Source organism: Meleagris gallopavo, chromosome 3 (assembly GCF_000146605.3).
Source record: "Meleagris gallopavo isolate NT-WF06-2002-E0010 breed Aviagen turkey brand Nicholas breeding stock chromosome 3, Turkey_5.1, whole genome shotgun sequence".
Lineage (NCBI taxonomy): Eukaryota > Metazoa > Chordata > Aves > Galliformes > Phasianidae > Meleagris > Meleagris gallopavo.
In genome coordinates this window covers 92,038,597-92,060,274 of record NC_015013.2, presented here as the reverse complement: position 1 = coordinate 92,060,274, position 21,678 = coordinate 92,038,597, and the positions used below count along the sequence as shown (strand labels likewise).

At 37.9% G+C, this 21,678-nt stretch overlaps 2 protein-coding genes across 4 annotated transcripts in view; one reads left to right on the top strand and one right to left on the bottom strand.

Annotated features, from left to right (window-relative positions):
- LOC100550182 (thyroglobulin) overlaps window positions 1–21,678 on the bottom strand; it is a 66,089-nt gene that overhangs the window by 33,491 nt on the left and 10,920 nt on the right. The window lies entirely within an intron of this gene.
- SLA (Src like adaptor) lies at window positions 275–19,886 on the top strand. Of its 3 annotated transcripts, none has more exons than XM_003205293.4 (8): window positions 275–436; window positions 5,908–6,013; window positions 10,467–10,566; window positions 13,727–13,813; window positions 15,137–15,240; window positions 16,560–16,691; window positions 18,026–18,158; window positions 19,082–19,886. In XM_003205293.4, exons 2-8 carry the CDS (start codon window positions 5,941–5,943, stop codon window positions 19,299–19,301), a joined length of 849 nt encoding a protein of 282 aa, XP_003205341.1. In that variant the 5' UTR covers window positions 275–436; window positions 5,908–5,940; the 3' UTR covers window positions 19,302–19,886. The 3 variants fall into 3 exon arrangements, with proteins under 3 accessions (XP_003205341.1, XP_010707670.1, XP_019469809.1); XM_010709368.3 differs by lacking the exon at window positions 275–436 and adding an exon at window positions 3,758–3,782; XM_019614264.2 differs by lacking the exon at window positions 275–436 and adding an exon at window positions 5,476–5,667.

Sequence of the window (21,678 nt, the reverse complement as noted above, 5' to 3'; positions counted from 1 at the left end):
GCAATTGGGGACTGAACTTTACTGAACAAATATATTTTAGAAAAGAAAAAGAGAAAAAAATATTTCTGTGCAATTAATTTAAAAAAGGTTATTTTGCTATTTTGCTTAATGTGTTCTCAACCAGCTCTGATGCAGTATGTTGAAAACTTCCCTATTTCTTTCAACCCATAGATAAAAGTTTCTTGAGTAGTGACTTGCATCAGAAACCTCATCTGTTGCAAACACTTTGTGCCTTCCTTATTTCTCAGAGAGGAAGTATGTGGCCTGTTTGGCAAATGCTGCTCTACATGACAGCGTGAACTTCACAACACACTCATTCGCCTGGCTGCTCCTTGGCTTGATCAGCTCACCCTTGCTGACAGCATGAGAGCAGTGTTGTGACTACGGCTTGTTTGAGAAATACTGCAACCTGGAGTATCATGCCTAGCATTTGAAGGTAAAAATTAATCTGATCTAGATTATCTGCAGACAGGATCAAGTCTTCCTTTTTTTTTTTTTTTTCCTATATAAAGTGGAACTTTATTTCTTTAGTAATTACAGCATTCAGACCATGGATTTCGAGTACCACCTAAGGTAGAAGTAGAAAAGCTTGCCTTAATCCTTTTCATAAGGACTGGTAGTAAACATGGAAGGGACAAGAAGTGTTTGGTAGGTGGATTACATGATCTTAGAGGTCTTTTCCAACCTTAATGATTTTACATTTCTATGATTCTGTTTCTACTGAAAGCTGGCATTAAGAGAGATGCATAGGACCTCATGCTGCAGCAAAACATAGCTAACTGAAACACAAAATATGAGAAATGTCATGGACAGACTAGCGGGCTTTTTCCTCAAAGGGTTAAAAGTTTGCATGATGTGGTATTAGAGTTGTTTCAGAGTACTTAGATTTTTGCATGTGAATTACCTTGATTATGATATTACCTTGCTCTTTCTTATGACAAAGATACAAGTGTCTAAAAACTGAAAGGATGCTAATTTTGATTAATGATGAATTAAGGGAAATTCACACATAAAATTCAGTTTGTTAAAGTTGTTTTCTTTTTTTCCTCTAAAAACAAACAAAAAAAAACCATCAGGTTGCTGTTATCTTCATTTTCAAGCTAAATGAAATTCAGATTTTACATGTGGACATTATTGAGAATTGTATTCTAAGACCTTGAAGGTACAAATGTCAAAATCAGGTAACAAAAACAAAATAAGGCATAACACATCAATAATGATATATTTCCTCATTTTACTTGTCTGCAGTATTACCCATGGAACAGCTTTTCTTGGGCGCTTACATTTTGGTTTTTTACTTCTCTTATTATTTCTGTTTCTTTACGTTTACTAATCTTTGATCCTTTTAAATATAACTTTGAAAAAATCCTTACCAAGCAGTGGAATTTCCTCCATGCTCTGCTATTTAAGTGCTACAAAGCCACATTTTCTCAGAGAACAGATTATGTGAGAGGAAATTATTACTACATGTGCTGCTTGCAGGAACGGAAGGTGCAAATTGTAGAGCAGGTTTTTGGGACACATGATTTAGGTCAGTAAGATTTCAACCTTGAATGGTTTCATATTTGCAAAGAGCCCTGCCCTTAACAAACAGGACATAAAACAAAACTGGGAATGCTGATGTTTCTTTGCATTCCATTTGGTTACAAAAATTCTGCAGTAAAGTTCATTAGGTTGCACTAGTAGTGGGTTTGCAAACTGCTGTGGCTGCAGCAACCTGCTTTCACTAAGCAATAGGTGCACAAATTGAAAGGGCCAAAGCTGGGGAGACCGAAAATGTAGTCTCAATGGTTAAAATAAGGTTTTCACACAAGCCAGAGGTGGCCTGAAAGCAGGCAGAGGCAATCTTCCACCTGCACTTCAGCTGGGCTTGATTTGCATCCTAACAGCTGCACTTTTCAGTGCATGATTTGGGGGTGCTACAACAAGATAAGTTTGGAACCAATCACCTCACCTCAGTTCTTCCCAAACAGCTGTCTGTGGGCAATTTTGTTTGGGTCTGGAACAATTATCTGTTTGTACAACTGAAGGATGCAGCCTCTACTTGTATACCAAACTTGACGAGTCCTGGAACAGATTCTCTATTTCAAAAGAATGTAATCTATAAAACTATAATTGTTCCATTCTTTACTTAAATGATCAAGAATGAGTTCAGCTGCAAGATGCTCTACAGTTTTGTGTTAAGTCTATTTTTGCAGAGCACCTCTAAATTTGAGGAAACCATCATACAATTTATCATAAAGTGATACAATGAATTTAGGTTAAGCTGTTAATATTCAATACAAGCACACGCTACTTAAATCATTAAGATCTACCATGTACTTAAGAGTTCTGTGCAGAGAACAGAACAGAACAAAGAACTTAAGAGTTCTTTGCTTTAGAAATACTTAGGACACAAATTAATACGCTGCTACCCTAAAAACAGTGATGAGTCACTGCCAGCATGCAAGTAGAACCTTCTCCCTGTCCAACTTCCCATTTCTTCTATTTCTATCCTATTTTATAATGTCTGAGAGTTGAGCTATAGCCTGGGACATTCACTCCACCACCTTTAATGGAACAGCAGACACCTTCACTCTGCCCAAATACACAGTGACAAGTGTCCTTGGTGGGAAACCTAGGCCTGAAATATCATTTTCCATTTAATCACTTTGGATCAGCAAATCAATGGCAGAAGCCCAACCTTTCCTTTTTTTTTTTTTTAATTGAACACTTCTGCTTTGAATTTAGGGAATATCTTGATGTCTGTGTCATCTTCAAGATTTTATGCTCCACCAGTAGTAATTAGCGACAGTGAAACTTAGCCTGGAAAATGTAATGAAGCAGAGCAAATTGTCATGCTAGTGACATCAAAGTCCAAAATGCCATTGCGCTTCACTGTTACTGAAAGTATTTCATAACACTTTTATTTTCCGTAAGTCAGATTCTTCTAAATGAACAGCACTAAGCTGTATGCTTCTCCATCCTGTTGACAGAAATAAGGTCATATAAAGCAGCAACTTGTATTGTAGAAGTGAACCAAGCTAGTTTTCCATGTGGTATACAGAGCTACAACAAAGTAGGCACATGGTGTTACCCATACTTGATCCTTCTGGACTAGACAGCAGTTCAATTCCCAGCTGTGTACCAGCAAGCCTTCAAGAACATATCAGGTGTTTTTAAAACAGTGCTTAGAGCTTCAATTTGACTCCTATATACTATCTAGGAAAACAAAGGTGCCTTGCTCAAAAGGTCTCTTCTCCCACACAGCTATTGATAGGACAAGATGGAATGGCCTTAAGCTGCAGCAGGTAAGGCTCAGGTTGGATATTAGGGAAAATTTCATTTCCAAAAGAGCAGTCAGATACTGGAATGGGCTGCCCAGGGAGGTGGTTGAGTCATTTTTCCTGGAGGTGTTCAAGAAATGTTTAGATGTTGTACTAAGGGATATGGTTTAATGGGGAAATATTAGTTGTAGGTAGACAGTTGGACTGGATCATCTTGGAGGTCCTTTCCAACCTTGGTGATTCTATGATTCTATGATTCTAAAAGTGCTGTGTTTTTAGAAAGTTTGCAAGTGCAGGGTAAAACTTTCAGAAGTTTTTCCATAATATACACATGCTCCACATTACTTTTCCAAGTGACTCAGGCACCCCTGACAATGGGGTCTACTCTATCAATGAATTTTAAGAGCATGAGAAACGGTCTTGAAAGCAGTGTGCCACAAGTCTGCTCACTGGTAGGATGACTTGCTTTTCTGGCCCTCAAATACCAGGAGATCCAGAATAAAGGAGCATACAGAGGTAGGACTGTTTTATTTTTGTGTGTTTCTTTGTGACACAAAATTCAAATGCTATTCTCATCTAATGCTATTCTCATCTAGTCGCATATGTTAAAATTCTAAATGGGCACAACCATGTTGCCACATTTGGTACCTATGCACAATTGCACAAGCTTCTGGTAAGTGCAGCTCGGCATCAGCTTAGCTAGAGATGAACTGCCTTTTTAAGTACTAGACAAATATGATTACTGCAGGACAGTGAAGATTCTGTCTGGGTATTTATCCCACCTTTCTGGATGAGCTTTTCAGCCCTGTAGACATCATGTCTAGGAAATTTTGCTGGCTGATTTGAAGATGCATCAGGAAAGTCTATAATATCTGTACCAAAGCATTGTCTGCCCTATTACTTTGCCTATACCTGTTCTTCTGGATGGTATATAAATGAGAAAAAATACTGAAGAAATTAAACTTAGGTCTTGAAGAAAAAACATTTCAAAGTTAGTTTGGAAAATTATAATCTTGCAAGTTGAGAGTGCCTGGGAAAATGAATTCTGGGTTTAGTTATAGAAATTCAGGTGTATTTTAATGGAGAATAATCTAGAGTATTCTACCAAGAGTGACTTTTTGTTCAAATATAAGCATCAATATAGTATATTTAAATTTAAGGTTACTTTTTTAATCATTACTATTCAGCCTGTAGATTCCTTATATTAGGCAATGGAAGAAGTCCTTGTGAAGCAGATTTGAGTCAATTGTCAGAAAGACACTAGTGCAGCTGCATCCTGCAGATGTGTCATAAACTAGATCCTAAATGCAGACAGCAAAAAGGACAATGTGTCACTTGGTCGGTGAAATAGAGGCATCTACCAAAAGCCTTTGGGAACAGAGCTAACAAGTTTGAAAAGCAGATGGAGTCGGACTGCGCACTACCATTCTGTTTCACGACCTGCTTCCCCTTGATTAGAGGCAATGTATTTTCCTTTGAATAGTATTTTATTCTCAAAGTTGTCTAATTTTCTCTAAGATGTCAACTGTGCATTGTATTAAGCAATATCTTCAATTTCCAAAACAGTTAATAATAACACATTACTGACTTCAGCAGTACTGCTTCTCAAGCTAGACACCGCTCCAGCTATCACTGTCAGGCACTTGCCTGTCATAAGAAAAGCATCCCAAAGGCAGTAATCAATTTCAAAATATCTATAAAAGACAAAACTGAAAGATACAGATTGCACCTCACCTTAGTATAAATGCACAGGGTGATGCAGGAACATATTTTTCATGGAGAAAATTACAAAAGTATTTTTTTTTTTAAATCATTGGTTATTAGCTGGTAGTGCTTAGTTATTTTAATGTACAATTTTGAACAAATATAGCTTATTCTGCTCTGCAAATGTACGATAGCAAATGAAAACTTCCAATCCAAAGGGTAAGTCTGTCTGCTCACTGCTATGGAGAATCAGAGTGGGTACATGAGAATGGATTCTCCCCGTCGTTATTTTAGTTCCACTACTGTCTGACAAAGCATTTCTCATACATTCACGCAATGGATAAAATCTTGAAGAATTTGTGCAACTGCAAGAGGAGTGCTCTAAGATCAAATGTTTGGGGGCAGTGTGTTACTTTTAAGAAAAAAAGACAAGGAAAAAAAGGGAAAAGAAAAGAGAAAAAAAAAAGGAAAAAAGCATTGCCCCCATTTGCTGAGGTCACAATTGCATCAGAAGAAAATCACCGAGCAACACTCTTAGTGTTCGGCAATACAGCAACACAGTACACAGAGCTGAAAAGAGATACGACAATCTAATTAACTTCTTTGTAGCTTGAGAACTCCAAGTGCTGCAAAGAACATTTTTATACATAAATGACTGTACGGGCATGGCTTTGCAGTGACTTCCTATTGTGCTGAGGTACTGGTAATGGAAACTTTTACTACATTACGTTCTTCTGAGCAACTTCCCTAGCTGTGGTTTTCTGCTATTCCCCTGATAAAAGCACCACAGTGGTGAGAGTTTAGCAAATATGTAAAACTCTCACATGAATTTGAGACACATTCTCAAAAGTAAAAACATCAAAACTGGGTTATTTTTCATGTGTTGGCACAGCAGGTGTTATTCTGCAGTTTAAATGCAATGTTTCCTTTGATTTAGTTCTGAAGAGCTTTGACGGAATTGGAGAGCGCAATGGGAAACACTATGAAAACACCGAGAGCCTCCGCAGAAGGAGGAGAAGAAACAAATGGGGCAAGCCAGATGGGTAAGGACTCATTTAATTTCTTTCAAGAGCAAAAATATGTTCAAAATATATGATACCTTCAGTCATGCATCTTCCTTCATCTGTCTGATAGAAAAATCAGGCAAGTGTGAGGTTTTCCTGTGGGAGGAGGAGGGCATCTGTAGACAGTGTTTATTTCTAGGTATGTCCTAGCCCAAAGTTCCCAGAATTACTTTAATTAAAAAGATATATTACTTTAATACTTGCATATGCTGGTGTCTCCTGAAAGATGTTCCTTCCAATTCAGAAAGAACCGACGCGTTGGAAATGAGAAATACCACATTTTGACAAACTTCCATGTGATGTTTCACACAATTTTTCTCTTGAGCCTTAATTGTGACCTTTTTAAAGGTTAAAAATCATAATGATATTACATCAAAACTGAACCTGAAATTTAATCTTGCACAATTGTATTAAAAGTAGCACGTGGCCATCTTTCCACGTCACTAAGTTTATCAACTAAAGGTATACAAAAACAGACATTTCATAGGTCAAGCTTGAAAAAGGTGAATCTAATGCACCTACTCCAAGCATGCACAAATGAAAAAATCAAATTTAAATTGCAAAACCCTCCATAGGCTGATAGAGATCGTGTGTCTGAGATGGAAAGCGAGAGACCTCCACTGACCTCCCACAGACCGAACTGCAAGTGAGTGGGTAGAGACTATGCACAGCCCTAGCTCTCATCATGCTGCACTGTGCCAGACAAGTGCTGCAGTAAATTGCTCCCCAGAGGTGCAAAAGAGAAAAAAGCGTTGTTGTTTTTAAGGGGTGGGAGGAGGGTGTTAATCAAAATACTGGGGCTCTCCAACAAAGATTGTCCACTTGTGCTGCTTGGCTTTGTAAGGATGGAGAACCAAGCTGTTTTCATGACTGTTTGAATGAAATATAGCCTGCTTTTAGCATTGTCAAGCAGCAGTATAGCCCTAGGTCCTGATAAAGCATAGACCAAATACTTAGTGGCAAACCAGGGGCACATAATACAAACCATCCATTTATTTATTTATTTACTTATTTATGAAGAGTGCCTATGCTCATCTTCCCAACAGCTGCCATCATAAATACCAAACTATCAAAACTAGATTCATATTTTAAATACCTGCATTGGTCTTTTGATCTCTCTCAATTTTGATCAGGCCATTAACTTTCATAATGGCTTAAAAGTTTCTAGTTAAAGTCAGGAACACAAGCATCAGCACTGTCATTCAAACCCAATGGAAATAACATTTTTTTAAATGGAACACAGAACTAAAAGCAGATATTGTGGTAATCCAGTGAGTATGTATCTATTTACTTTCCTGAGCAGATCAAACTCTAAATCATGTTATTAAAGTGAAGCTTTCCCTCAGGCCAAGAAGAGACGCCTTTACTTCAGGAAAGGTGGAGGATCTGATTCACAGACTTACAAGAGTCCAAGTAGTTATTGGGAAGAATGGCTCATTTCAGTGGGGTGGAATAAAAGGAAAGAGTGAAATAGAAGGGAAAAGAAAGAAAAGAAGATTAACAGAAAGGATGAGACATTGAAGGAAGAGATATTCTTGGGAGACATTCAAGGTCAGGCTGAATGGGGCTCTAGGCAACCTGTTCTAGCCGTCTATGTTCCTGTTCATTGCAGGGTCTCTTCCAACTCAAACAATTCTATGATTCAATGAATTGCAGTTGCAGAATTGATCCATAATGCAAATGTCTTTGTCAGATCTCTGTAAGTCTCTTGTGCAGCTTGAGAGCTGCACTCAGGTCATAGCTTTGTGCATTTCTCACCTCCAGTACATCAGCCTTAGTTCTGATATAAGGAAAAATGCATAACCCCAAATATGACAGCACTCCATCTGAAAGCATACTGCGTGGGCATCCCTGATAAAGCTTTGTAGCAGTAAGACATCATCAGAGATTGTGAGCCCATCCCCTCTTTTACTCTCTCTGGGGACCTTGAATCAGGTCAATCCTTTCTGAGCCGTGCACTACTGCACATGCATAACTCTCACTTCCCGAGCTGGCAGGGTTAGAACTAATTTGAGTACACGTCAATGTTGGTTCTGCAGCCACACCTCGCGACAGAAGCACAGCGCGCCGCCCCGCCACACCACTGCTCTCCTTTAACCCCTCTGGGATTTGATGTGCCATAAATCACAGTATTCCTGTCAGACATGAAAGCTGGAAGACCACGCGGGAATTAGGATTTGGATGCATTGCCTGTGCTCTCCCTCCTCTCTTCAATTGTAGTGCATTCACAGCTGTCCTCTGAATGAGTACTTTGGGCCATGCAGGATTCAGTCTCACCTTTAAAGACATCTAGCCATGCAGGCATCTAAAACTAGCTTGTATTTCATACTCATCTTTCTCTCCTTAAAAAACAAAAAAAACAATAGCCACTACACCTTACTGAATGGAAATGATTCATCTTTCCACTCTAGCTTTTGAGTTGTTCCATTTCACCTGTCACCTACACACTTAAACTGTGGAGGAGAGGTTGTGTTAGAAGGAAGCTCAGTCAATATAACTGAAATTTGGGTGTGGAGAAACAGGGTAATCTCTTCAGCCCCGTTTCAAGACTTTTGTCTTTGAAAAGAGCTTGTATGGGTTTTGTGAAACACTGTAGAGTGTGGTGGGGTATTTCATAAAACCAAAAAACCCAGTGAGGTTTGATTTAAATACCAATTAAAATGAGGGCTTGTTAGTGGAGTGGGAAACTTGAAAGGTTTTGCATAATATAAGTACACACATTTTAAGTGGTTGCATGGATGCAGCAGCCGACACTATGATTAATTCCTTCCTTTTCAGACCTCCAAATTCACAAGCAAAAATGAAACTAAAACAGATATAAAGATGAAAGAATAATCAAAGTAATGCAGATCTTTCTAGAGCAGAGAAAAAAGCATATTCTCTGCAGTGCATAACAAAATGCAAACCACCACACAGAATAGGAAAGAGGGCAGAAAAGGACTTTCCACTCTTTCAGCATGGAGAAAGAACAGTTAGAAATAAGTTTTTAAAAAAGCGTCGCTAAATGCAGTTTCAGAGACAGAGAAAATATTTCTTCATTTTTAGTGCGTAACAGGAAAGTGATGAAAGGCTTGTTTGGCACAGAATGTATAGCTCAATGAATTATATAGAATACAGTTGACTAATCATGGCAATTGGGTGATACAAAGGTGCTGGACTAGTTCTTTTCAATTCAGTGACACTTATCAACTAAGAAAACCATGCAACACTAACACAACATGTACTGACAAATTAATTTATGTCTACTCCCGACTCTAGACACCCATATATATCTATAAGGACGCTTACTGATTGTATCATAGGACTATTTCATTCGGCAACAGCTAGGAAAACTAAACAAACTTACAACCGCTTGGAATATAAATGTGAAAGGACTTTTACATTGCGTAATGCTCACCTCTGTATCATCAAGCTACTCAAAATTAACTGAGAAAATGTTACTTTCTGTTTCTTTTAAATGATGGATATAGAATATTTTTCTTATCACATATTTTTACTATCACTGCTGTAAAGACAACTAGAAGTGTTAAAACTCTCCTAAGATCACCTAGTCCAACTATCAACCCACCACCACCATGCTCATAAAACCCACCATCATTCATTTCCAAATCTCCCACCTGTCAGCGTTTGCTGGGTACTCCTGCTGGATGAGAAACTTTTCAATGCTTCGTAGTCAGTTTTGCTCAAAGTGCAAGACTCCATTCCCCTCAGGAATCCAAGGGCTCAACACATGTTCTTACAGTGCTGCAAGACTCAGACTCATCCTGACTGATGTAAAAGCCTTCTTATCTCTTTTCTGACCTCAGTTCTGGGACTTGCAGATTAAATCACATAGTGATTTAATATAAACATGCATTTTGCCTCTCTTCATTTATGGAAAATAAGGAGCATCATGTGCCACCCCTAGGACAGATTCAATATAAGAAAGAGAACGAGGGCCTCTGGCTGTTCATTAAACTGATTTACAAAGCTGATGGGAAATGGGCAATTATAACTACACTCACATTGCCCTTTACCTGAACTACTTTCATGATTTCAAAATGTACCAGTGGTGCTAAACACTGGAACAATTCAACACACATCTTCATCTCCTTAAAGGAAAACATGGCTCAGAGTTGTAGCTGGAGGCACTTAGAGATACAGGCATTCATCAAATCCAGGTTACCTCATAGTATTATAAATACTAATTTTGATAGTTTCAAAACTGAGTATGTCCCTTAGTATGATAATTACTAGAACTGGCCTAAAATTAGCTGGTTATAATTAACTAAGCGGCCTTTTTTTCATTTCTAGTATCTTCACATTCTTCTCCAAAGTTACAGGCTTTTTATGACTTTCTATAAAACAGAATATACACATTTCTTCCATTCTTCTTGAGAACTCTGGTAAGTGACACACATTGGTAAGTGACATTTTCTGTCTTTTTTAACAGGTCAAGAGAGTGATTTCCTTGCTGTCCTCTATGACTATCCCTCAGCAGACATAAGCCAACCTATATTTCATGTAGGAGAAAAACTACGTGTGCTATCAGAGTAAGTAGATCCATTTTTTTTAAAGCTATGTTTTGTTACAATTGAAGAAAGTTATGTTTTGTGTATATGACTCCAAGTGGATGCAGTTCAGCAAAATGAACTATGTTTAGAATCAACAGAGAAGGATTCCTAGCCATAGAGTAAATTTTCCTGGATTTTAAAGATTAGGGATTTCAGTTTTTTTTTAGATCCTCTGAAATAGCTTCTGAAGATATAGATTCAGACTATAATTTTAAAAAGGAGTCAAAAGTGAATTCTGCTTTAAAAAATGATTTTCAGAAAGCACCGATACTTGTGGAAAACTGAGTAAGCAAAAGTAGTTCGAATCAGGTAGAAAAGGAAAATGATTCTGAATTTTAAGCATCTCTTTCACTCCTTTTAATCTAACAACCCCTTCCTGGTTAGGACTTTGAATTTCATCCTGCATTTAAGGCAACTATAACAGAAATAAAATAACTGCTATTCTCTTTATTTTTAAAATTCAATCTGCACTTTTTTGATAGGGGAAAAAAAAAAAAGTCAAAGATTTCCTTGCTATTTCTACTCAAAAATTTACAAACCTCACAAGGAAGCAGGCTCAAGAAAAATAATTACACTAGTTTAGGCTGATCTTAAATATAGTGCAAATATTGTCACATACCAGAATAAGCACAATTCTTGAAAAATGGAGAGCAATAGATCTGTTATTCCTTTTTGCACAACTTGTATCTGCACACAGTGACTTCCTAGGAGTTACTCAGTCCCTGTTTTCACAACTTAAATAGAAATGAGAGATTTCATTTTCGCAACTGAAGGAGCAGATGGATTTAAGAGGAGATAAAAGACATTTATATCAGAGAAATCCTTTGAGGATCTCTAAATTCATGGCAGACTTCTCTAACTGGAGAAGCCAGAACATGAAATAGTTGGAGGACAGAAGTACTCAAGAGAAGTATCACAGATGCTTCATGAATTCTCAGAGACTTCTCTCACAGCTGTATACAGACTTCTGATCTGACCCAGAATGGCTGCTGCCATGTCCTGCTGACACAGTGCTTTCCCTGAACCTGGAGATCAAAAGGCACAGGCAGTACCACAAGATTAATTTTTTTTTTTTCTGATAGAGAGCTTCCAAAAATCAGTGTCACTCTCTATGAGTCTATGATTACCTTAGCCTGGAAATCCCAGCTGAAATCTTCACTCCCAACTTTAATCATCACAAAACTACATATACTTATAACAATGGGATTTGTATGTATCATTAGTCATATGTATGCATGTGTTGTATAATATGATCTGCTAGACATAAAAAATCCAAAAGTACTAGGCTACTACTGTAGCAGTTTTTATCAGGTTTATCTGGTGTGCAACCATCAAGAACATTTCCTGCAATAAACAAGAGCCAAAGTAAGCCTTGATAAGAACTTTACTTTTCCTGATTTGGATCAGCTTGTGCACAGACAAAAAGCAATGCTCTATGCAAAGCACCATGTCCTAATGAAGGACCCTGTTCTTCCCAGCTGGGATGATGTTAACAGGAACTATTTGCATACAGGTTCTTGCTGTGTGTACATAACCTTTAGGTATATATTCTCTCAAGTCATTCGAAGAAGCCAAACACAGTGGAAAAGAAAAGTAGCGTGGCAGGCATGGTCAGAACACAAGTGAGAAGGAGTTACCATGCCAATCGTTAGAAGGCAGCACATACAGCTCTTAGAATAACTGCTTTTTAGCCTTCAACCAAAGCAATTAAGTGTATTGGCAATCAGCTCTGTGAATCATACCAGGAAACTACAACTCCTCACAGATACTGATGACTGCTCTAGGTTGGCAGAATTAGATCAAGATCACTGACAGCATTCTTCTCTCTCCACACTCATCCAGGAACCGTTCATTACTTAGTTTGTGCTTGCAGGACTAGCCGTCCTCCAGAGAAATACACTAGTGTATATGATTTCTGTGGCTCCTGCCCCAGGAGGGACATGCTGCTCTTGGACTTTTAACCACCACTGGGATTTTACAGCATTAGTAATATTATAGTTTGTAGGGAGGTATATGCTGAGTGTCTCCAATTTTTTTTTTTATTCTTGCAATAATGGGTTCTGAGAGTTCTGTGGAAAACAAAGAAACAAACAAATAAAAGTTCCTGAACTTTTAAACTATTTCACAACACAACCACAAACAAAACTTGCAGGGCACTAAAACTTCCAACTCTAAATAGCAGACTTCTCTTTTTCCTTCAGTTCATACTTTCTGGACCATGATGCCAGTCATTATAAGCCAAGAGGTTTAACTTAGTGTTTGCAACTCAGCTGTCTTGACCTAGACTGACTGAGTATTGGATCTGCTGCCTGGGAATTATTTGGAAGCATTATTTTGGAACTGCCACAAAAAGAGTATTCAAACACTATTATTTGGATTCAAATCCTTAAAGGAAAAGGTGGAGAAAAAAGCATAAATCATCCTAACTCAGCACTGACATAATTCCTTTCATTAGTCTCTAAAACACTGCAGCATCCCTGTGAAAATTTTTATTACTGCCCTCCAATGGGACTCAAAATCTAAAGCCAGTATTCAGTTCATCAATAATCTATGACAGATCAATGAAGAAACATATGCCTGGTCACATACATTTGGCTATAAGGTCTTTTTTTTTTTCTTTTTTTTTTTTTTCTTTTTTTTTGGAGCCTTTTGGAGCAACTCATGGAAGAAAAGGGAAAGAACAAACCATGAAGCAGTTCTGTTAGATTGAAAACTTGTTTCATTGCAGACAGAGACCATATGCTGAGCTTCTCTTCCCTGATGCTGCAGGAGGAACTACAAGGCTGTCTAGACACAGCATGCTCAGCCATAAACTGAGTGTCTTGGATACCAAGAGAAGTCTAGCTGTGGGAAGACAGCACAGCGTGGTTTAACCACTGCATATTTACCCTTCTTCTTTTAACTACAGAAAAAATATTTTGTTACTTACGCAATTGAGATGGAAAAAATGCAACTTATTTCTGTGTCCAAATTTAAAGAAACTACTCTAAATGAAACAAACTTGGGTCCATTTCTGAGTCTGAGAATTCAAGAACACAGATAGAAGGTTACAGGCTAGCGTGTACGTCTTAACTCACTTCTAAAACGAGGAAATATAAAAAATATATCTGAAAATATTCCTTGTCTTCCTTTCACACAGTGAAGGAGGTTGGTGGAGAGTCCATTCCCTTACAACAGGACGAGAAAATTATATTCCAGGGAAATATGTAGCAAAGGTTTATCATGGGTAAGTAAATGCATTTCCCATAACAACTCGACACTAATTTTTGTACGTTTACTGTACCGATTAAAGTTATTCTGTGTCATAATTAAAACTACACCAAGAATAACTAGGCAGAAATTTTATTTATTGATAGCCTGATATAATTCCTCATGTCTCAGTTCCCTTGAAATCTGACATCAATTGATATATAAGTTTAGAATATATGAAAATGAAAAACATAGTTTGAAATAACTGCAAGGGTCAAAAAACTTTTGATTTCACATGAGATAATTAAAATACTTCTGTCATGCGGACTGATTTTTAATTCTAAGATTTCAAGAAAGTGATTCGATTGAGAAAGAACTTTTTACAAAGGTTTCAAAAATGGAAGTCCTATTTGTTCATGATAAAACAAAAACAAACCACCCACAAACAAATAGAAAGACAAATAAGTCATTCAGTGAAACAGCTAAGGAATATTCAGAGCTCTCTTGTTGCCCTAGACAACAGTCAGGAAGAAAACATTGAAGCATACACTTAAGGTTTTTCTAGAAAAGGGTTTTAACACCTGTTTAATCTTAAGCATATGAACTGTGAACTTCATTGGGATTTATGCAAGTGCTTAAATTTTAATATGTTCTATACCCTCTTGAAACAGAGATGCTTTTCAAAATGCAAGGCACAGACAGGCGCTTTCCATTAGCATGTTTGAAGTTTCCTCAAGACAGGATCAAACACATAAGAATAACATTACTTTAAAGTACCAGTGACTCCTACACTGGTACAGCAAGCTCAGCTGTATCATTACTGACTAACTGTAGAAAAATACTGTGTTAGGTTATCAGGAGAATTAGTAATGACGCTTTCCCTTATTCAAAAAAACAATTAATCTAAAAGACTGGACTGTTCCCTAGCATAAGGTAAATAATTTCATCTGGGGTGTATTCCCTGTACAGTAAAATACAATCTGTGTTAGCAAAAGTTGCTTAAACAAAGAAGGGGGACTAACTAAAACATCTCAAATGCCACAGATGTCCCATCGATATGTCACATGGATATGTCCCTAGCAATCCAGATAAAGGTAGCTTGAAAAGTTTCGTTTGCCCTAGTAAGTCCAAGACTTCTTTGTTCTTCTCTTTGTCTCACAAAAGCTATTTAAACTCAGTATGTGAAAATGGAGAGCAAGATTTTCTCCATAAACTGAAAAATACGCCTGGACATAGTTTAGAGAATAACTACAGTTGTTTTTGCAGTCACTTTCCTGGCTAATGCTGCACTTTCACGACCACATGCTGCTCTGTTTCACTGGTGTCCAAATTTCAGAATTTGTTTTTTCATCCTTCACAGCTGGCTATTTGAAGGGCTGGGAAGAGAGAAAGCAGAAGAACTTCTACAGCTCCCCAACACCAAGGTCGGCTCCTTCATGATCAGAGAGAGTGAGACTAGGAAAGGTGAGGAACTTTCTCCTTTGATCTCTGGCATGAACAGTTTAACAAGCCTTAATTCTCTCCCTATCCCGCTCCATGTGGATACCCTAAAAACCTGAAAATGTACGTAATGAGAAGAAAAAGGCACCCAGTGCAGCATTCCAGTTTTCACTGGTCACCTACACTGAACAGTGCTGAAAACAAGGTTAACCATGGCCTTGGAAAGTTCCACAGGCACCACCATAAACAGGACACAGTTGTTTAAACAGTATTATTCACTTTGGTCACGTGTAAAACTTATTAGGCAGTGAGAATTTTCGAGCAGAGAAAATGTTGCTGGTCTGCAAACAAGTGGCTGAGAAAGTCATAAAATACATACAAAGCAGAAAGGATGATGGATAATTGGGTTCCCTGTGTAAGCAGGTAGCTCTTTCATATACTTCCCCAAAATTATGTCTTCATTTTCTTTACCATTATTCCATCTGTTTTTCTAAACTACTGATTATTAGAACTACTGACTCTAAACTATTCCATCTTCGTAAGAAATTTATTAATTTGATTTCCCAACTCTCATCACGCTTTTTCTTTGCTAGTATATCAATTTTCAGCATAAGCCAACAGAATTTTAACTGTGTTGGTGTATAGGAGTTATAATGTCCACACTTCATTATTCTTTTCAATGGGAATACATCTCCCATTGTCCACTGTGATGTCTTCTACTTTTATAAAGCACTGGAACATACCCAAATTTAATAATACTACAGTTAGAAAGGAACACTAAATCATCAGCTCTGACCACTTGCATACCACAAATGAATTAGTTTCATGTTAACACCGACACAAATTTCAAAGAAATTTAGAATACATGTTCAGTCCTTATGAACTAAGTGCAACATAATAGTTTTAAACAAACAAACAAAAAAATCCAGTTGTAATCTCCTGCCAGGACCACATTAACAGGTACTAGCTACTGCATTTCTGGAAGCTAATTAAACCAGGTGATTAAAATCAGGAGCCCAGCAGATGAGTCTGGTCCTTGTGTTCAGGGAAAGGCAAACAACTTCTGTTCTGAAGGCCTGTTTCCCTTACATCATTTCAAAAAATACTACATCAGTAAATGTAAAAGAAAAACATATCAGAAATTTAGAATCAATCAAAATCCAAGTCCTGAATTCTGGGCATTCTATTCTATTTGTTATACTTAAAATGCAGAAAATTAGGACAGATATTCAGTTTTGTAAGAACTTCCTGGGACCTTTAGAAACATTGTGCGGTTGGGGTCTCAGCTATTCCTGCAGAATTAGGACTCGAAATTGTTGTAATTAGTCCTCTTGTTTCTCCAGGATTATATTCCTTGTCAGTGCGGCACAGGGAGGTGAAACATTACAGGATCTTCCGCCTTCCAAATAACTGGTATTACATCTCTCCACGGCAAACCTTTCAGTGCCTCGAAGACCTTGTGAATCACTACTCAGGTAAAAACAATAGCAACAGCAGAATAAACCCATTTTCCACTAGCAACTGTAGAACTCTGTATCAGAGGCCCAGAACAAGAGGTTTTCCCTATGTCCAAGACTTGAAATTCCGCTATCACAGAACAACTAGCAGAAAAATGATTGGTGTATATCTTCCACCTTATTTTTTATTCTGAAGATAAGTTAGCTACTGCTGACTGTACAATGGAAATCAATCTGAGAACTCAACTAGATACAGATACAGAACCTGCTTTAACCACAATTTTCCAGATTTATGGCAGTTTAACCTGTGTCAAAGAGATGACTTGACAAGCAGCACAATTAAGTGATTGCAGTTATGGTACATTAAAATAAGAAAGTTCTAAAATGAAAGAGAAAGGAGAATTGAAATAAAATAGTTGCATAAAAGGTATAAGAAAATGAGAGGTTCTGGGCTTTAATTAGTAACGGGTACAAAGTATAAAGCCGCAATATTTGCATATTTCATGGGTAAATGAAAAAGGGTATTCTGATAAACTGGAAAAAAAAAACACCTCACTTTCAAAACATTCAAGTCCAATGATATAGGTGAGTGAGAATTTAAACAGGGTAATATATTTCTTTACATTTTAGTTATCTGGCATCTTTCTCTGTTTAGAAAGAGGAAAACAATCAAACCCAAACATTCTGAAAAATAATTATAACAACTTGAGTTATAGATGTAAGAGTGGACATAATGCAATTTAGCTCATCTCCTTGCCCCTACATGAGATACTGCAGTATCTCACCCTGAGAAAAAACAGGTTATCCCTAACAGTGCAACTGAAATCAACCCAAGAATTCAAGACAAGTAAAGATAGGCTTTGCTGAAATAAAGCTCAGAGGTCTAAAACATCAACATTATCAATGACAGAAGAACATACACAATGTTTGTAGGGGAGCAAAGAGGAGGCAATGGAGAAAAAGAGATGAAGGTTATCTGAATGCAACATGAACATGCAAACCTTGAGTCATTCCAGGCAGAATAGATGCAAACACAATCCAGTCTGAGTGGTTGTATCTTGTATCTATTTTTTACTAAGTTTGCATGGCTGACAGGATGGAAAGAAAAAAGCAGAACTCATGAGAGACTCAGGAAACTTGTGTTTAAGTCTCTGATCTGTCATAAAATTCCTTCTAGATTTTCATCAAATCACTTACTCTGTTTCTTAGTTCCTCACTCATACTATGGAAACATACCCCTTGATAAATTAAAAAGCAAGCATACGAGGAAAAGAAGTTAAGCCTGTGTCATAGTGTCCTTGCTGAGAAAACAGTGAAGGATTAACTTCATGTGTTTTCATTCCCGTGTTCAGAAGTTGCTGATGGTCTCTGCTGTGTCCTTACAACACCCTGCCTTACCCAGTGCACTAACAACCACAGCGTAATGAATCAAGTTCCACCTGTGGTGATGCGGAATAAAAACTTCAACTGGAGAAGCATTCACAGGTACCACAAGCAAAACAAGCTGCCATAAATAACAAATCATTTTTCCAGTCTTACATGTACTTTCACTTCCAATACAGGAGAAGCAGCCATTTGCTTCTCCTGAGGCTAGTTTTAAATCTTCTAAGCTGCTGACAGTATGTGAACCTATGAAAACTAGATGTCCAGCTCTCTGACTGCTAATCTTAGTACTTTAACCTGCAAAAGTATAGTTACAGCATTAAATCACTTCTTCCACTGAGCCAGCAGCACAATTGCATATGTCCACTGGGACTCATGAGCCCTCTCTGCCATGGGAGAAGAAGTAAGAGACAGGCCATAATCCATGCTCAGCCCTACCACTAGTAGCATAGGAGCCCCTGTAATCAGAAATGGTTACACCTTGTTGATGGCAGTCACCCACAAAGCAATGTATACAAGTGTAGTGTACACATTGTCCCAGCTTAAATCTTAGGTCTTGTTTCCTCTCATTCAATATATAGTCCAGCTGAAGGTCCATAAGATTTTTAATGTGTTGACTGCACATAGAGAAAGTAGGTTGGGTTTCAGAAGCTGGTGAAGGAACCACCTTCATAAACAAAATTGCCTCTTATTTCTCAGGGATAAACTTTCCTCCAATACCCTTCCTTCACAAAGTACTTTCATTTGCTTACAAATACAAGATAATTTTGTACTGTATTGAAGTCCACTTTTTTTCCTACAGATAAGGAGAGAATGTATAGGGAGGTTATTTCCTTTTAAAATGCTCAAAAAAAGATACTGCTATTGTACTGTCGTAGAAAATCACTACAAGGCAGAAACATTTGGTGATTAATAAGACGGGAATTTTTTTGTGAAATAAAATTAACATTGTTTGGCTTAATGACTGTTAATACTAGACTCAGTTTAAGAAGTTGGAATGGTAACAACACTTCATTCTTTTAAAGGCTGGAGATGACTGGAGATACGGAAGGCACACTGGCAGCAATAGATGATTCCTGTCTTAGCTATGGCCTGAGGGAAAGCATTGCTTCCTACCTTTCCTTGACAGGGGATGACAGCTCTTCTTTTGTGAGTGCCAGAAAGAAGAAAGCACAGTCTCTTATATACACAGGGAGCAAGCATAAGAGTACCCTTCACTTGCCACCTACATATTATGAAGACTGACCCCTGAGACAACAAGAGGGAAAATGGAAGCTGAGTGCTTAGAAAAAAATAACAGAGCACCCTGTGGTCCTGCAGTACTTCAACAGCTGAGAGATAATGCACACCAGCTGGTGATGAAACTCTGACTGTGCTTCTGCATTTCCTCATCTGAAGGTTAACCACAGACCTTTGTGAGGGTACTATCTCATGCCATATTCTGGAATTGTGCTGTGTGCACCTGAAATTAGAAACTGCTCACTAACAAGATAAACTGAGGCACTCTAAGCCAAAAATCAAGTGAGGCAGAGGATTCTTCAGTAAGGATGATGCCCACTATTATACAAAGGCGACTGGATACGAAAAGGCTAACTACAGCTTGAGACTGTAAATTAAAATCTTAATCTAGTACTCTCCACAAGGCTGAAAATCATGTTTACAGATTCTGCCTACTCTGAGAGAAAGAGCCTTTTTTCTTCTCCATACATACTCATAATTATCAGTGAGTTGGAAAGCCTCCAAGAAAATATCAAGTAATTGTCATCCAAGATACACCTCATTATATTGACTGTACACATCTGTTAATTCTACCTTTGGGAAAAAAAAAAAGTCATTGACTTTACAAGCGGCTTTTAATTCATCTGAGTGTAATGGCCTGTAGTGTCACTGAAAGATCACAAAATGAAGACCAGGCTTAACTCAATGAGAAGTTCTTGCTAAGGCCTGAGATGGAAGAACAGGCATATCCAAAAGCAGACTACTCTTAATCCAGAGGATATTCATCAGAGAACAAAATGTGTTTTTTTGTTCATTTTGTTGATTGTTTTTAAAATTAAAACTAAAATATTGTAATATAATGCCTAACTGCAAAGGTAGGCTTGCAAAGGAGTGACCTTTGAGTAGAGGACGGAATTTGAATGTCATCTCCTGAAGGCACGCCATATTTATGTATAATATTTATATTAATATCAGCTTTTTAATAATTAAACTAATAGAACAAATCAGAAAGAGTGGATGTTGAAAAGCTTTCTGAATGTCTTGTCTGAAGTATTATGTAAAATTGCTTTAAAATTTCATAAAGTAACTGGGTTCCTTTAAATATCACAGACTAGGGAATTTTTCAATGTATATGTAACCTTGCCAAATTAAAAAGAAGCCTGATAGTGACAGATCAAGGAGGAATGGATTTAAAATAAAAGATGGTAGATTTAGTTTAGATATTAGGAAGAAAGTCTTTATTCCTGGGATGGTGAGGCACTGGCACAGGCTGCCCAGAGAAGCTGTAGATGCCCCATCCCTGGAGGCACTCAAGGCCAGGCTGAGTGGGACCCTGTGCAGCCTGAGCTGGTGGATGGCAACCCTGCCTACAGCAGGGAGTTGGAACTGGGTGATCTTTGAGGTCCTTTCAAACCTAAGCCACTCTATGATCCAGTCAGATTACATGGTCCTTGGAACTTGACTTGTGTTTACTGTGTAAAATATGTAGTCACATCTGGGGACATAAGATGCTACTTGATGTACTTGAGTGGGTATCTTTTCAGTCCAATGTGCTGCTGTACTCTTTTTTTTGTTTTTTTTGGGAGGGGGGGGCGAGGTGGGGTGCAGATTTGAGTTTAGAGACAGAGGGAATTGAGTTTATATGCATTTCCTCTGTAAATATCTCTTGGCACATATCTGCATTCCACAGATCTTATAATAGATCATTTGCACTAGAAAGAGAGCAAGAAAAAGTCAGAGAAAAAAAAAAAAAAAGCGTAAACATACTTCAGAACTATAAAGGTGAATGTAGTTTGGCTGACAAACCTTGAATAAAAACTTTGAACAAAAAGCAAAATGAACTCAGGTACTCTAGATGTTTATATAATCTCATCATTACTGTTAGTGATATAGTGATATTAATTTGTTATTGTGGCAACTGCATTGTAACCAGTGAAATGTATATGGGGAGCATTACAGACTTCTAAGTCATGACTCGCATTTATTAAAATAACACCCAGGAGTTACTTTGTATTGCTTTAAAAGATTGAAAAGCTGGCAAACAACTGTTACAAGCACCCAGTCTTACAATGATATGTCTAGATGTTATATTTGACACAACACAACAAAAAATCCAAGAGTTCATGCAACCTGGAAAACACTTCAGTCTCCACTTCGTAGAAAGGGGCTAAGACATGCTCTGATGAGGACAGGCACACAAATTCACAGAATGGCTGAGGTTGGCAGGGACCTCTGGGTCCATCTGGCCCAACCCTGCTCAAGCAGGGACACCCAGGGGGCCCACATCCAGGTAGCTTTTGGAGATCTTCAAGGAGACCCCACAGCCTCTGGGCAAGCTGTGCCAGGGCTCAGCTGCTGACACACCATAGAAGTGCTTCCTTGTGTTCAGAAGGAACCTCCTGTG